The sequence below is a fragment of the Carlito syrichta genome, unplaced genomic scaffold (assembly GCF_000164805.1).
Source record: "Carlito syrichta isolate Samal-C Ts95f unplaced genomic scaffold, Tarsius_syrichta-2.0.1 Scaffold138808, whole genome shotgun sequence".
Lineage (NCBI taxonomy): Eukaryota > Metazoa > Chordata > Mammalia > Primates > Tarsiidae > Carlito > Carlito syrichta.
The window spans coordinates 128,834-145,215 of record NW_007082904.1 but is presented as its reverse complement, the minus strand read 5'-3'; the positions used below and the strand labels follow the sequence as shown (position 1 = coordinate 145,215).

General features: G+C 38.9%; 1 protein-coding gene across 3 annotated transcripts in view; it reads right to left on the bottom strand.

The window, feature by feature from the left end:
• KIAA0753 (KIAA0753 ortholog) overlaps positions 1 to 16,382 on the bottom strand; it is a 58,058-nt gene that overhangs the window by 1,602 nt on the left and 40,074 nt on the right. For all 3 annotated transcript variants that reach the window (XM_021708489.1, XM_008049880.2, XM_008049882.1), the window contains 6 exons: positions 16,168 to 16,246; positions 15,078 to 15,161; positions 13,136 to 13,312; positions 11,972 to 12,053; positions 7,881 to 8,001; positions 7,157 to 7,381 (listed from right to left, as the gene is read on the bottom strand). In XM_021708489.1, coding sequence (XP_021564164.1) covers positions 7,157 to 7,381; positions 7,881 to 8,001; positions 11,972 to 12,053; positions 13,136 to 13,312; positions 15,078 to 15,161; positions 16,168 to 16,246 — 768 coding nt within the window. The remainder of the gene's footprint in view (positions 1 to 7,156; positions 7,382 to 7,880; positions 8,002 to 11,971; positions 12,054 to 13,135; positions 13,313 to 15,077; positions 15,162 to 16,167; positions 16,247 to 16,382) is intronic.

Here is a 16,382-nt window from a genome sequence, read left to right as displayed (position 1 = left end):
TTCTCTTTGTTCTCTTTTCTTTCTCACCTTTTAGATTTTGTACTTTTTAATTACATTCTTCCTTCTGTATTAACTTGGATATTATATACACTTTTATTATTCTTTTGGTGGCCATCCTAGATTACAACAAACATCCATGACTTCACACCTAACATTAATTGATATTCTTACCTTCTCCCATACAATACAAGAACCTGAGAATACTAACTCCATAGCCAGGCATGGTGGCTCACGCCTATAATCCCAGTACTTTGGGAGGCAGAGATGAGAGGACTGCCTAAGCCTGTGGGTTTGAGACCAGCCTGGGCAAATTGGCAAGACCTCATTCTCTACAATAAATCAAAAAATTAGCCAGGTGTGGTGGCGTGTGCCTGTAATTTCAGCTACATGGAAGGCGGAGGTGGAAGGATCACCTGAGCCCAGCAGGTCGAGGCTGAGGTGGTTGTGAGCACGCCACTGCACTCCAACCTGGGTGACAGAGTGAGACTCCAACTCAAAAAAACCAAAAAATACTGGCTCCATTTATCTCCTTCCTAACTTATATCTTATACGCAACTGTTACTGTGGGGGGGGGGGGGGTTTGTTGTTTTTTTTTTTGAGACAGGTTTCATTCACTCTGTTGCCCAGACTGGAACGCAGTGGCATAATCCCAGCTCACTGCAGCCTTGACTCCTGGCCTCAAGTGATCCTCTCATCTCAGCCTCCCAAGTAGCTAGGACTACAGATATATGCCCTCATGTATGGCTAATTTATTTATTTATTTTTTTGGAGTAGGGGTAGAGACGAGGTCTCACTATGTTGCCCAGGCTGGTCTTGAACTCCTGGGCTCAAGCAATACTCGCCTTAACATCCCAAAGTGCTGAGATTATAGGCGTAAGCCACCACACCCAGCCTGTTATTGTGTACTTTAAATGTGTATGGAAACCCATACATATACCCATAAAACATCAGTATTATTGTTTCATACAGACAATAGTCATTTGTATCTGATTTTAAAATTCATGGCTTCCTATATTTTTGACTTTCCATCTGTGACTATTTTATTCTGGCCTGAAAAATATCCTTTTAATATTTCCTGTGATAAAGTTTATTGGCAATAAATTTTCTTTTTCTTTTCTTTTTTTTTTTTTTTTTTGAGTCAGAGTCTCACTCTGTCACCCAGGCTAGTGTGCTGTGGCACAATCACATCTACTGTAGCCTTGACTTCCTGGGTTCACGCAATCCTTCTGTCTTAGCCTTCCAAGTAGCTGGGACTACAGGTGCATACCACCACACCCACTATTTTGATTTACTCTAGAGACAAGGGTCTTGCCATGTTGTCCAGGCTGGTCTTGAACTCCTGGGCTCAGGCAATCCTCTCACCTCGGCATCCCAAAGTGCTAGGATTACAGGCAAGAGCCACCACGCCAAGCTACTGGCAATAAATTTTCTCAGCTTTGTTTGCAATGTCTCTTGTCACCTTGCTTCTTGATATGTATTTCACTGGGCTTAAAATTCCAGATTGGAGGCCAGATGTCGTGGCTCAAGCTTGTAATCCCAGCATTTTGAGAGGCCAAAGCAAGAGGACTGTCTGAGCTCAGGGGTTTAAGACCAGCCTGGGCAACTTGGTGAGACTTCGTCTCTACTATAAATTTAAAAAAAAATAGCTTGGCATGGTAGCACACACCTGTAGTACCAGCTACTTGGAAGGCTGAGGCAGAAGGATCAAGGTCGACGCTGCAGTGGTTGTGAGTGTGCCACTGCACTCCAGTCTGGGCAACAGAGTGGGACTCCAACTCAAAACAAACAAATGCTGCTCATCTCCCCCTAAAACTGACTATCCAGTGCCAAACAATGAGCTAACCTCCCTGGTCTCTGTCTTCTCCAGGATTCTGGCTCAGTTATTCACTATCTAGTTAACTTCTTGACGCCTTCAAGCATATAGGTTTTTTTTTGAGTTGGAGCCTCACTCCGTCACCCAGGCTGGAGTACAGTGGTATGCTCAAGGTCACCTCAGCATCGACCTGCTGGGCTCTGGTGATCCTTCTGCCTCAGCTTTCCAAGTAGCTGGAACTACAGGTGCATGCTACCACACCCAGCTAATTTCTGATTTACTGTAGAGACGAGGTCTCACCAAATTGCTCAGGCTGGTCTTGAACCTGTGGGCTCAAGAAATCCACTTGCCTTGGCCTCCCAAAGTGCTGGGATTACAGGCTGAGCCACTGAGCCCAGTAGGTTTTATTTTTAATACAGCTTTTCTATTAACAGTTATCCTCAGTGGGGGAGGTGGTCCAAATTACCAAGTGTGTCATTACTAGAAGCAGAAGTGATTACCTTGTTTTTATATTTATATATCTTTCTATAATCCTCCTATCACTCATTTATCCCCAAACAGTGAGAGATATACAAGGGTACTTCCAGTACTTTCTAACATATCAAGTAATGCATCCATTTTCTTCTTCTTTTTAACCTTCCCCACTCTGCTTTCCCCTGGGAGAATCATCCCCATTGAAGTCCTCTGTCCCCCTACTCTAATCTGGACTAATTGCTTTCTATGCTTACGGAAAAATTCTCCTGGAAATGGCTTTTGACATTTTTCTGAAAGTTCCACGGTAGAGGCTAAGTTTCCTAAATCCCAAGTCTTCCTCTCTTTTAATGTACACCCCTCCAGTAGCTTACTAAAAAACAGTAGATATATGGGAACTAAATTTTTAAACACTTTGCTCACCTAAATATGTTTTTATCTTTAACTGATAAGTTAGTTGAGCATATAATCCTAGGTCAAATTTTAAAAGTAGGCTCTAATATCGTCTAACTTCCAGTGTTGCTATTAAAAACAATATGCCCTTCTCATTTCTGACTATTTGAATGTGTCATTTTTGCCCTCTGAAATCTTGTCATCTCCTCCTTACACAGGGATGCTCAAATTTCCCTTTCATAATGAAGTGCCATGGTATGTTCTGTTTTATTCACTCACTCACAGTGGACAACTGATTAATGCTTTCAATCTAAAGACTAACAATCTTCTAGGAAGATTTCTTCTAATATTTCTTTGATAATTTCCCATTGCTCCTTTTTCCTTTTCCCACATTCTAGAACTCCAAATATTCAGATGTTGGATCTACTAGAATAACCCTCTAATTTAAAAAATATTTCTTCTCTATTGTCTACCTTCTTGACTTTATTTTACTGCCTGAGAGAGTTGTCTTTTTTTCTAATCCTTCTAGTGAGTTTATTTCATCCATGTTTCTAATTTCTAAGAACTTTTTTTAATTCCCTGAAAGTTCCTTTTTTTATAGCACCCTGTTCTTGTTTCAGTATATAACAGCTTCATTTAGTTCTCTGACAATATTAACTCTAGTTTGCTTGTTTGTTTTTCGTTTTGGGGTTTTTTTTTGTTGTTGTTGTCAGTCTCACTGTCACCCAGTCTGGAGTGCAGTGGCACACTCACAGCCACCACAGCCTTGACCTGCTAGGCTTAGGCAATCCTTCCGCCTTAGCCTTCCAAGTAGCCAGAACTACAGGCACATGCTACCACACCCGGCTAATTTTTTATTTACTGTAGAGACAAGGTCTCACCAAGTTGCCCGGCTGGTCTCAAACCCGCAGGCTCAGGCAATCTGCTCACCTCAGCCTCCCAAAGTGCTGGGATTACAGGTTGAGCCACCGAGCCCAGCCTGTTTGTTTTTAATGTTTATTTCTGTTCACTGTATTATCTCTGTTTCCTCAGAGTGCTTTTTATTTATTATAATAGCCTACGTTTCTTTCATGATTTTATCAAATGCCTGTTCATTTTCAAGAATGTGAATTTCAACCAAGCCTATTTTCTGGCTCACCTGCATCTATGCAATCACAATAGCATCTGCAGCTTCTAATTCCTGAGTCTTACTAATATATTTTTACACAAATAAACTAGGTTATTGGCTTTACCTTCATTAGGCACTTAGCTTTCTCTAGTCTGCTAAGTCATCTGCCATTTGTCTAGCTGCTTTATGGCTTCCAAATTTTTACTGATATTTCTTGTTTGCTGTCATTCGTAGCTTTACGTATTTTATTTGTTCTTTCAGTGACATGTTGTGGTACACAGATGCAGGGAGTAGAGACAAATACATATGTTAAATCTGTCCTTTCCAACCAGAAATTTCCTTACTTTTTTTCAAACCATTAGTTTGCTTTCATCAAAAGCACTGTCACCTTAAGCTTTTCCTTTACCAATCATTCTTTTATTTGCATCCAGTATATATCATCTGCTCACTCTGATCACTGGAACAGTGCTTTTCTTCAGGTAGAAGAAGAAATAGAGACATTAAAAGAAAGAAAAAACTCAGCTAGCTTCATCCTTACTCAAGAGGTTATTAGATGAAGTCAACTGTCTTTGGATACTTTTTCAAGATCTGATCAATACAACTCTCATCTTTGGAACACTCAAATAAGAAATTTTAAAAGAAAGATAAAAACAAGACAGAGCTAGAATGTTCAGATGCACTGTCATTCGGGGTCAAAGGATGGCAGAGGAAAACATTGTAAAAATTCACACATTTTAATAGCTCTGTCCGCTACATCTTAATCCTTTATCCTTATAGACTGAGAGATTTTTTTCCCCTACATTTACATAACAACTGTGAACAAAATGTATCATTTGATCAGGTGGTAAGAACATACATTGAAGAATCTATCTTCCTTGGCTTGATGTGCATTTCACAATATGCCTGTCAGCCTTACTGATTCAGATAGGTCATGGGAAAATTTGTACGTATGCTAAAGGACTGTGAGTTAGCAAAAGGAATCAAATCAAGTTTACTTTTTCTCTTCTCTCAGATAATCCTTTAGAACACATGAAGACAAATGTGTATCTCAACCAGAACAAACTGTCTCATATATGGTACTATACATTAAAGACAAGTCTCAGGAATGCAAGTTAAACCTGAGGGTTTGAACACAGGTGATTATCCCTGATCCCACTCCAAATTTCACTTAAATAAAATAGATATACAAATACATAAATCTACACACACACACAGACTGACAAAAGTAGATGAGACATATTCAAAATTTTCAGAAGATAAAAAGCACAAGGAAAAATCATAACTGATTTGGCAGTACAGAGGAAGTATAGAGGAAGCTGAAACCTAACTGTCTGTAGGAGAAGATAACAAGGCCAAACAAGAGGGATTCTCCTAGTAAGCATCAGAAAGACTCAGTAAGAGTACTGACAATCATGAAGGTGGAGTGAGGTATGAAGTAGTAAATGAGAAAACTGGTTTAAAATATGCAGAACATGCAGTTAGACTTGATAAATCCATACCCTTATTCCTGGCAGCTAAGTAACAATCCCTTCTCTACCTCCACAAAAGAAAGAAGGTATATTCATCAGAAAAAAATAAACTATTAATTTTAAATCCAGCTAAATCATCAATCCTGTATAAAGGTAGACATTTTCAAATGTATACGTCTCAAGAAATTTCCTCCAATATACAAAGTAGGATATGCTCCATCAAAATAAGGCAGTAAACCAAGAAAGAGGAAGCCAAGAGCACTAGAAAATAAGGAATATAATGTGGAGGAGAACCTAACACTCAGAGTGATGACTAAGGGAAGCCTCAGGATAGGAGTCACACAGCAGATCTGGAGGGGGTAGGAATAAAAAGGGTTTCAGGAGAAAAAGGATAGGGTTGAGAAACAAGAGATATAATTGATATTTTTGATCTTGGGGAAAATCACATTGAGAGGTTACTGGCAAGTTAATAAATAAATTTTAAAAATACAAAAATAAAAAAGAAGCAATTATTAACTTCTGGAATATGTTTAAAAAAGAAATATAGGCCGGGCTTGGTGGCTCAGCCTGTAATCCCCCGCTTTGGGAGGCCGAGGTGAGTGAACTGCCTAAGCCCACGGGTTCGAGATCCACCTGGGCAATTTGGTGAGACCTCATCTCTACAATAAATCAAAAAAAATTAGCCGGGCGTGGTAGCGCGCGCCTGTAGTTCCAGCTACTTGAAAGGCTGAGGCAGAAGGATTGCCGGAGCCCAGCAGGTCGAGGCTGTGGTGGCTGGGAGCGGCCACTACACTCCAGTCTGGGCAAATGAGGGAGACTCCAACTCAAAAAAATAAAAAATGAAAGAGAAATATAATTATTGTATATACTACTTAGCTCAATGATGAAAAATATCTTGACTGTTTGTAATAAAAAGATACTCATAAGGAATTTAGATTTGGACCCTATCTTTAAAAAGTAGATTTGTGCACACCTTTAAGAGGAGCTATTTTGTACATAAAGGAAGACTCTGTTCTTTAAATATTAGTAGCTTGAAGATTCTGTATTATGACCAAAAAACTACCTTACCCAGAGGTGGTGACCCAAAGAAGGAGAAGAGTTAAAGAAAATGTTGCAAAATCAGAGGCCTGCTGCTTATAAAGGCAAGTTTGTCCCAGCCATTAAGATGTCTCAAGGTCATGACTGTTTCCTGCTCAGCAATATTTTGTATTCTCTCATGGGACATCACCCTCATTAGCAGCAATAGGAAATCGGCCCTGACTTGATTCCTGAATACTGTACCTCTGTTATTAGGGCTGAATGTCTGTGTTCCACCCTACCCAAATTCATATGTTGAAGCACTAATACATGTGATGGTATTTTGGTGGTGGGGCCCACAAGAGGTAATTAGATTTAGATGACGTCATGAAGGTGGAGGCCCCATGGTGAGATTAGTGCCCTTACAAGGAATAGAGACCAGAGCTCATTTTCTCTGCCAGGTGAGGTCACGGCAAGAAGACAGCCATCTGCAAGCCCAGAAGAGGGCCATCACCAGACAATGAACCGGCCCACATCTTGGTCTTAGACTTCCTAACCTCAAGAACTGTGAGAAATTCCTGTTGCTTAGGTCATCCAGTCTGTGGTACTTTGTTATGACAGCCCAAGCTAACTAAGACAATCTGCCTAGGAAGGGAAGGCTGCAGAGCAGTACCACCTTTGGGTAGTACCACTTGTGCTGTTTTATGGACTCCTGTGTCTGAAAATAAGGCAGTTAGCAGAGTAAGCCTGCCCACTAAAACAACCATCGGAACTCCAGGGCCCAAAAAATTGGAATGAGGCCTTGGCTAGTCCTTCCTCCAGGTTTTCTGTCAGTCTAAAGTTTAGCACTTGATTCTCTAACAGAGGATGTAACATTTTACTGACCTTTCAGCTATCAGCCATGGGTTGAAGGAGCCTATGGGCTCATGAGATATGAACCGGAGGTACTGCTCAAAACGGCTACAGTAGTCACCAATGCTGTGACGCATACCCAGTGGGACAAAGAGGGGGGTTTGGCCTTCTTTCTGCTGAGAATCATCTGCAAGGGAGAGATGGGGAGCCTCTCTTTTCTCTGATCCCTCTTCTGTTCCCACACTTTCATTCAGGGAACTGAGAACAAATAAAAATTATGAGAGTATTCAAAATCATCTGCAAGCAAGGGTAAACTGTTAATTTATCCCACAGTTTCATAACCAAATACTCGACTTCATCTTTCTCACACTGATCAAATTCAACATCCCATCACCATTCATTGTTTCCCCTTTTCAATGGACTAACTAACCTATGACAAAGTAAAATACCCATCCCTTAGACACAGTAATTCTTACAGCAAATCTTGCAGTAAATATGAGCACAACCCAGATATACCAATGTGATGCTTTCAACAATTAAAAAAACAGCTAAATGTTATTGAATACTAAAAAAGTTTCTTAAGTCCAACACACTTAATGCCCAACCTACTATTTTACTAAGCCATCTTCGAGTTAGGTAAGATCTTATTCAAAAGAAGAATTTCCCTTTGTCTTATAAAAAACTGAAGGAATTCAAAATTTCTCAATGTCAAAGGTGACCAACTAGAGTGAAATCAGACAGCGTCGTTGCCACTTACTTGCCATTACAGGGCCTTTCCAGCACGATGCTCACAGCTGGGTCCTTGCGAGCTACTGTATTTGTGATCCTGATTGGATGAGGAGGCAGAGGGTTTTCATTTACTGCTGAGATTATTTTGTCTAGAAAAGGAAAGGCATAAAATGACTGCATATAAAGAAAAGTCAATGTCCATATTAGAGCAGTCCTAGTGGCCAATAACTTGTGAGCAAGTCACATGTATATCTCTTAAGCATAATGGGCTTGGCTAGCAGTACAATGGGAAAAATGTTCTTGTTTTAAATGCAAAGGTGAATTTAAACATTACAAAGAAACAAACCAATGAGGAATCAATTTTAGAACTCCTTCCAAAGCCTCTGCTTGCTTTGAGGAAGACTTCTTAAGGAGGTCTATGCAAAGCCCCAGGCTATGCGAGTTCTGTTAGGACACAGCCACCCAACTCAAGGAGTCTTAAGTTGGTTTTGTTTTTTAACCTTTAAATGCTTTGATTACTGAAGAAGAAAAAAACCATTCACACCTGAATATTTAATTAGCTAACTTAATTTGTCTCTAGGCACTGCTGGAAAAATCTGTGTGAGGATAGTCAAAACATTAATATATTAACTAAAACTTGTAGGCTTGACAGTGCTTCTTAGTTGTAGATTATAATTTTAAGTGTATTCAAGTATGGGAAGATAATTTGTCCTTCTCTTAAGTAAGGAGCATCTATATGTCAAGCAACATTCTCTGGCTCACACTTACACACTTACGATTTCTTGCTGTCAGAAAGATATATCATGTCAGTTTTTGTAAAGCTATTACTGAGAACACAATCAATTTTCAATTATTCACAGAGAAGATTAAAAAAATATAGACAATGCACAATCCAAAGATCACTTTAAATTTGGTTCTGTGATGCGATTAAACAAACAACCAGAACTGGAAACATAGGATTCCTTTTTCAATTTCACAATTCTAAAATTACAAGTGTCCCAAAACTCATTTTAGTTCTAGTGTTCTAAAGAGCTCCTTTTAAATGCATACCTAGACTCTGCAGAGTCACCGATGGTGACTAATAATTTAAATCATCCTTGAAAAAAGAGAACACTAAGTCCTTTGTAAGACTGCCTTCTACATGATGCAACTTAACTTTGTGGCCAATGACCAAACCATCAGGAAAACAAATTGCCCTCCAAAGTTTACCTTTCCTTTGTTTCCACACAAAAAGATACTAAAAGGCCAGCTGACTGACTAAACAATGATGAGAAGGGCCCTTGCTGTGCCAGTCCTGTTCTAGGCACAGTGGGGAACACAAGTGACTAGAACAAACTCTAAGGCCTTAAAGAATCTATGGCTTAGTTGGAAGAGATAAGGCACTTGCACAAACAACTCTAACTCATGATAGAACATGCCAGAAAGTGCTATGGGAGTTCATAGGCAAGGAAGGGAGGAAGGGAGCTAAGTTCCAGTATAGAGATATGAGGGAAGGCACTGCACAGAGAAGGTCACATGAGCTAGGCCTTGAAGAATGGTTTGATTGCTATGTGAGGGTGAACATGGAGGTGGGAGAAGCACTGAGGGGAAGTGAAAACAACATGAGCAAAAAACAGAATGCCTGAAAATACAGAATACATCAAAGGAACAAAGCAGTGTTTTGTTTAGGTGGCTCATCTTTCTGTCAAAATTTTACATGGATAATACTTTTTCTATCACAATACTCCAAACTCATATTTTCAAATAATTACTTGTGACATGTGCTGCTGCTATGAACCTTCTATACTCTCAATTTCCTTTCATCTTAGTTAAGTGTAGGACTCACAGTGCATACATTCCTTTAGAGATAATATTTAACCACATTTTATTCTCCTCCTTTCACTGAGTAAAAGCAGTAACTGGTATGCATGAGTCAAACAGAATTTGAGTAACACTTCCTAGCCAAAATTGTGATAGTACCAATTGCAGCCAAAATACGTTAAGTATAAATTTTGAAAAGTGGAGGAGAAAGGCAAAAACCTTTTCAACAAATGGTGCTAGAACAAATAGATGTCCATTAGGTAACAAGAAAATGAACCTCAACCTCTACCTCCAAGCACAGGCAAACTTTTATTCAAGATGGATCACAGACCTAAATATAAAAATAAAACCATAAATTTCCAGAAGAAAACAAGGGAATCTCTTCTCCACTTGAGGGTAGGTAAAGGTTTCTTAGGTCATAGAAAGCAAAACCACACAAGAAAAAACTGATGTTAGACTTTATAAAGATTAAAAATGTCTGCTGATAATAAAACATCTTTGAGAAAACAAATAGGTGAGCCATGAATGGGAAAAAATATTTGTAAAACATCTATGTGAGTAGTTTAGTGGCTGCCAGGCGAGGGAAGGGAGAATGGGGAGTGACTGCTAATAAGGTTTCTTTTGGGGGCGATGAAAATATTCTGGAATTAGACAGCTGCAGGACTATAGGAATATACAGAAAACTATTTTAAAAAGGTAAATTTTCTGGCATATGATATATATCCCTTTAATGTTATTTTTAAAAACACATACACACACAAAAAACAAACAAAAATATATATCTGACAAAGAATTTGTACCCAGCACAAAGGATTTCTATGACTCAAAAAGATAAACAGTCCAATTTACCAAAAAAAAAAATTGTCAAAAGACTTTGCATACTTCACAAAGGAAGGTATACAAATACCTAATAACCACTTGAAAGGGCTCTAAATGTCATTATTCATCAAGGAAATTAAATTAAAACCACAGTGAGATACCACCACACCCTCACCAGAATGGTTACAATTAAGAAACCTGATGATCCCAAGTGTTGGCTAGGATGTAAGCAACAGGAGTTCAGTGTAGTGGGAGCATTGATGGGAATGTGAAATGGGAAAGACACATTGGTAAGGGCTTGGCAACATTTCATAAAATTAAATACAAACTTATCTTATGATCTGGTAAGTCTACTCTTAAGTATTATCTAAAAGAAATAAAAACTTATGTCCACACAAAGACCATACATGAACACATTCATAGAAGGTTTATTCCTAATAGACTAAAACTTAGAAGCTGGAACAAACAAGGAACGGATTCTCCCCTAAAGACTCCAGAATGACCTAGCCCTACCAATGCCTTAATTTTAGTCCTTTAAGACTCACTTCAGGTTTCTTACCCCCAGAACTGTGAGATAATAAATCTGTGCTTAAGTCACCAAATCTGTGGCTTAAACTTGTTATAAACTTAAATTTGTTAATAGCAGCAACAGGAAATAACATAGATATAAAGCACTATACTGAATGAAAGAAGTCTAAAAAAGTTTACACACTGTATGATTGCATTCATATGAAATTCTAGAACACAACTAAAAAAGCACAGGGGCTGCCTATGTGGTGCAACTGACTAGAAGGGGCATGAGGGAATTTTCTGAGGTGATGTGTTCTATATCTTAATAGGGGTCTGGGTAACAAATATGTATCCAAATGCCAAAACCCATCAAAACACACAGTTAGGGTCTGTATATTTTTTTAATTTTTTTTTAGTTGGAGTCTCACTCAGTTGCCCAGACTGGAGTGCAGCGGCCGCTCCTGGCCACCGCAGCCTCGACTGCTGGGCTCTGGCGATCCTTTCGCCTCAGCCTTCCAAGTAGCTGGAATTACAGGCATGCGCTACCACGCCTGGTTGATTTTTTTATTTATTGTAGAGATGAGGTCTCGCTGTCCAGGCGGGTCTCGAACCCGCGGGCTCAGGCATTACACTCACCTCAGCCTCCCAAAGGCGCGGGATTACAGGCTGAGCCACCGAGCCCGGCTAGGGTCTGTATATTTTTTAATATGTAAATTTTATCTCAAAAGAAATAAATAGTGAACTCTAGTTGATGATACACGTGCTCATATTTAGGGGTAAAGTGTACTGATACTTGCAACTTACTTTGAAATGCAAAAATAAGATGAACTGAAGGATGAGTAAGGGGTAAACAGGTATGTAACAAAGCAAATTTAGCACAATGCTAATTTTTGAATCTAGAACGTTAAGTATATGAGTTTACAGCACAATTTTTCCAACTTTTTTGTATGTCTGAAATTTTTCAGAAAAAAATGTTGGGGGAAAACTTACCATTTTTTTCTTCCTGCATCCAAAAATGAGGATCAGTATATACAATTTTATTATATCTTTGACGAACTGACTCCTGGTATTTCTTTAAAAAAATTAATTTATGAGAAAAAATGAGTTTCATTACAAACCAAAACTAGTAAGGATGTAAAAGTTCAGCAGACACAATTGATACAGACATAATGCCAGAAATGGGCATCTGCCAAGCCAGAAAGTAAATAGTTCATGAGATGAAGTCTAAAATAAAATGAAGCAATTAACATAACTGCAATCTAGACCCGCACTGTTCACTAGAACCTGCTGCAGTGAAGGTAATGTTCTAGATGTGCTTGTCTGATACAGTAGCCACTTACTATTGACCACTTGCAGTGTGTTTTTAATTAACTTGCATTTCAATTGGCACATGTGGCTAGTGTCTACTGTTTTGGACATCTCAGGCCTTGGCAGCTATCCTCAAGAAAGGGAAATCAGTTACTAGACTGGAATTAATCACATATCTTTAAATTCCCAAAAACTAACAAAAAATTGCCTTCCCTGTAAGTTTCTATTTAGCAGCAAAGCAGAAATGAGGTTTAATCATGGTGCAATTAAAAAGAAAATGCTGAACTGAGAGCCAGGAGACTTAGATTCTCATCCTAGCTCTGCCACGAATTATTTTGTGACCTTGGCTATGTCACTTATTTCCTTATAGTGCCTCAATTTCCTAAAGTGAACAATCTAGGGGTTAGGCTGAGTGAAGCAGTATTATGAAAATTAAAGAAAGTAAAATTATCTGAAATTTGATGGACTCATACCCTAGTATGGAAGAGGAGGCAACTGAATAATACTTATAAGGTGGTAGATGAAAAGGTCTATGGTCTCACTGATGGGACCTGGTCTTGGAATCACATATCAATGGTATCAGGGGGTAATAATAATGATCACTTACTGGAATACAAGACGGGTGGCAGGCTAAATAGTCTACGCCTTACTTTATCCTTAAAAACTCCCCACTCATTAGAGAGGGTAGGTGACTATACCAAGGTCATACACTTAGTTGGCAGTAGAGTGGGATTTAAAACCAGGACCATGTGACTGACACATTAAGCTACAGAGGTATGAGGAGGAGCTGCACTTGGCAGAGGTCAGCACCCAGTGGCAAACCAGACCAGCAGTCCCAGACCTTACTTCCATTTCTTCCATACGGTGCATCATGATCTCCAAATCTGGGTTGTCCCCCAGGGCGGTGAAGGTTTCAGACCCCAAGATCTTAGTATGAGTCATAGCCCAGAGCTCATGAGCGGTATCTTCCAAAAACTCATCCAGCTGACGAATGTTGTTAGATTCAGAATCAACAGCTGTAGCCTAAAAAATAAGGGAGTAGAAGAGTGGGAAGGTGATATAATGAAAACAAACATTTAAAGATTATTGCTAATCATAATAAACCAAACAGCATACTGATACAACTGGCAGAGTTTCCAAGCTAAAAACAAACCTCTCCTAAGTCAGTAAATATCAAAAGCAATAACATCAGTACAATTTTTATTACAGTCATTTAAATGGTAGCATTAACCAAGTAATACTATTATTGTCTGTATAAATTATCATTATCAACTGTTTTGCCAGTTGGTAGAGCAAATATCTTCCTTTTGCTATGTTCAACAGAATCTCTAGTATTTTACATGTCATACATTCCAGAGGACATATCTATTCTCTTTTGGTCAAGAATTCTGTTCTTTTGTAAAGAATTCTGTTCATAGCCAGGCTCAGTGGCTCAGCCTGTAATCCCACGCTTTGGGAGGCTGAGGTGAGTGAATTGCCTGAGCCCCCACGGGTTCGAGACCCACCTGGGCAACTTGGCGAGACCTCATCTCTACAATAAATAAAAAAATCAGCCAGGCGTGGTAGTGCATGCCTGTAATTCCAGCTACTCGGAAGGCTGAGGCAGAAGGATCGCCGGAGCCCAGCAGGTCGAGGCTGTGGTGGCTGGGAGCATGCCACTGCACTCCAGTCTGGGTGACAAAGTGAGACTCCAACTCAAAAAAAAAAAAAAAAAAAAGAGACAAAAATCAAGTCAAATAACCAATACAAGGAACTTAGAAAAAAAGACAACCAATACAGGTCTAGCTAATTAAGATATGTATGCATGTTTGCATGTATATATTATACATCTATAAAGAATGGAATACCAAAGATACTATATTCCATTTAAAAAAATAAGGAAGGTCTCAATGCACTGACAGGGACCTCAAAAGAGATTGTGTCTCAAAATATTGGTACAATAAAATTGTAATTCGAGATTATGAAAATGATTGCAGCTAAAATATTGCTTAATAATTAAAATGGATACATTCTTGAAATCTACTTTCTTCCTGTTCCTAAGGTCACTGGGCTGCTGGAGCTTCATTTAGTTTCCTTTTAATTCTGAAACCTTTATACTTGCTCTACCCCTTACTTGGTCTCAGCAACTAAAGTAATAAACATCCTTCCAATCTCCACAAAGGTTAAATGAATGCAACTTGCACCTTCCACTTTGCAGCCCTAAGCTTAGGCAAGGTAGAAAAATTCCCACAAATACTAGAAACAAGTCCTCCAGAGGAAGAATATAGGGTAGACAACGAAACATGTTTTCATTTTTCTCAAATGTTCTCAATTTTATTCCTGGGCTGTCTTTTTTCTCTGCTATGCCAGATACTGGTCACATATTAGGAACTCAAAACAAGCTTGCCTAATAATAAATATTAGGCCCTAAATATAAAGGAAATTAAGTCAGTAATGAGTGAAACTAGGCTGAATGAAAGGAAACGAGGGCAGTCATTCTTTTAGCGCAGGCAATCAACATTCAGGGCCACATAGGGCACCCACACTGTGTCATCAAGAGGAGAGAGAAGGAACCACTGACAAAAATCTGTGGCTCTAGAGGTTTCTGTGAGCTGTTTGCAAGGCTGATCTAAGTCATAACACTAAATACACGCTGCAAGAATTAACATGCCAAAAGTGAAAAATAATTTTCACTCTTCTTTGAGTAGGATAATCTAGTATTTGCAAAGTAATCTGCATATCATTTTCCTTTCAATTGAAGACATTATCACGTAATAATACCAGAATACAAACACCACACAACACATACCTCATATGCAGGCTGGGCTGCTGTTGTGTTTACTGATAGACCATCCTTCAAATGAGCATTTGCTTCTGTAGAAGAATTGACTTTCTATTAAAACAGACAAATAAATTCATGGATTATAAAAACTTACAGCTCCTGTTAGCACAAATGAATTCTGTTACCAAAATAACTTCTGTATGGAACTATTCATCAGCTTTAGCTGTATTAGGCTTTTTGCAGCGATTCAAAGCACTTTGTCTTCATGAATATAAATGCCATGTGTTGATCTTGGCTTTCCAGCCTTTTTCTTCCCTCAACTTTGTAAACATTGCCAGGGTAGCTGTGTGCTTTTATGCAAATCATTCAACTTCTCTATTCCACAGTTTCCTCAATGACAAAATGAGGAAGTTGGACTACTTGATCTCTAAGAGCCTTCCTATTTCTACATTCCTGAGACGTCATGGACACTATTAATAATTAAGCATTTCTCAAACTAAAAATGCCTAAGTTCAGTGGCCTGTTCAGGGAACCAGAATGTCATTCATTCATTAAGATTATAATATCCTTCTATGGCCTCATCTATTCCTACAAACAGCACTGATTCTATTTACAGGGTGAATCTACAGGGTCTGGCAATAGAATTTAGGTTACTGCTTACAGGAGGATGGTATAACCTCTTAGTGATGTCATATGTAATTTCATCTTCACAAAAGTACTGGCTTGTGCACAGAAGCTGTTCTAACAACTCTCTCCTTTGGAAAAATAGAGCCAATCATTCCAAACCACTGAGGTGAAAAAGCACAGCATTAGAGTAAAAGCAATTAATTGAAGATTAATATCACCAATAGACCTATTGATTAGAAATGGAAATTGCAATCTAAACTTGTTGCCAACTAAAATCTCAACTTCCTCAAAGGTGGGACTTTCCTCTCTTTCCCGTATCTCTATCCCCTTCCTCACAATGGAGGACACATTAATAATGTGTGGTGGTCTGTGGGTGTCCTCTAGCTGCCAAAGAGACACTTAGCCCTACTGAGGGTTAGTGTTTCCCCTGTAGCAACTCTTTTTATTCTAGAAATTCAAAAAGGCAAGCAAATGAAATGAACTAAATTACCTGGGCCTTGACCAAGAGAGGCTTCAAACGCTCCAAAACTGCCTCCTCTACCTTGTCCACTAACTGGGTGGCAGAAACACTATTTAGAAATAAAATTGAAAATTAAAATCAAAGAAAAGAAAATATCCTATCTTGCATATTTATTTACCACTTTAGGTGAAGGGAAATCAAATGATTATAAAAACCACAGAGCTTTTCTAAACTTTAGCAACAAT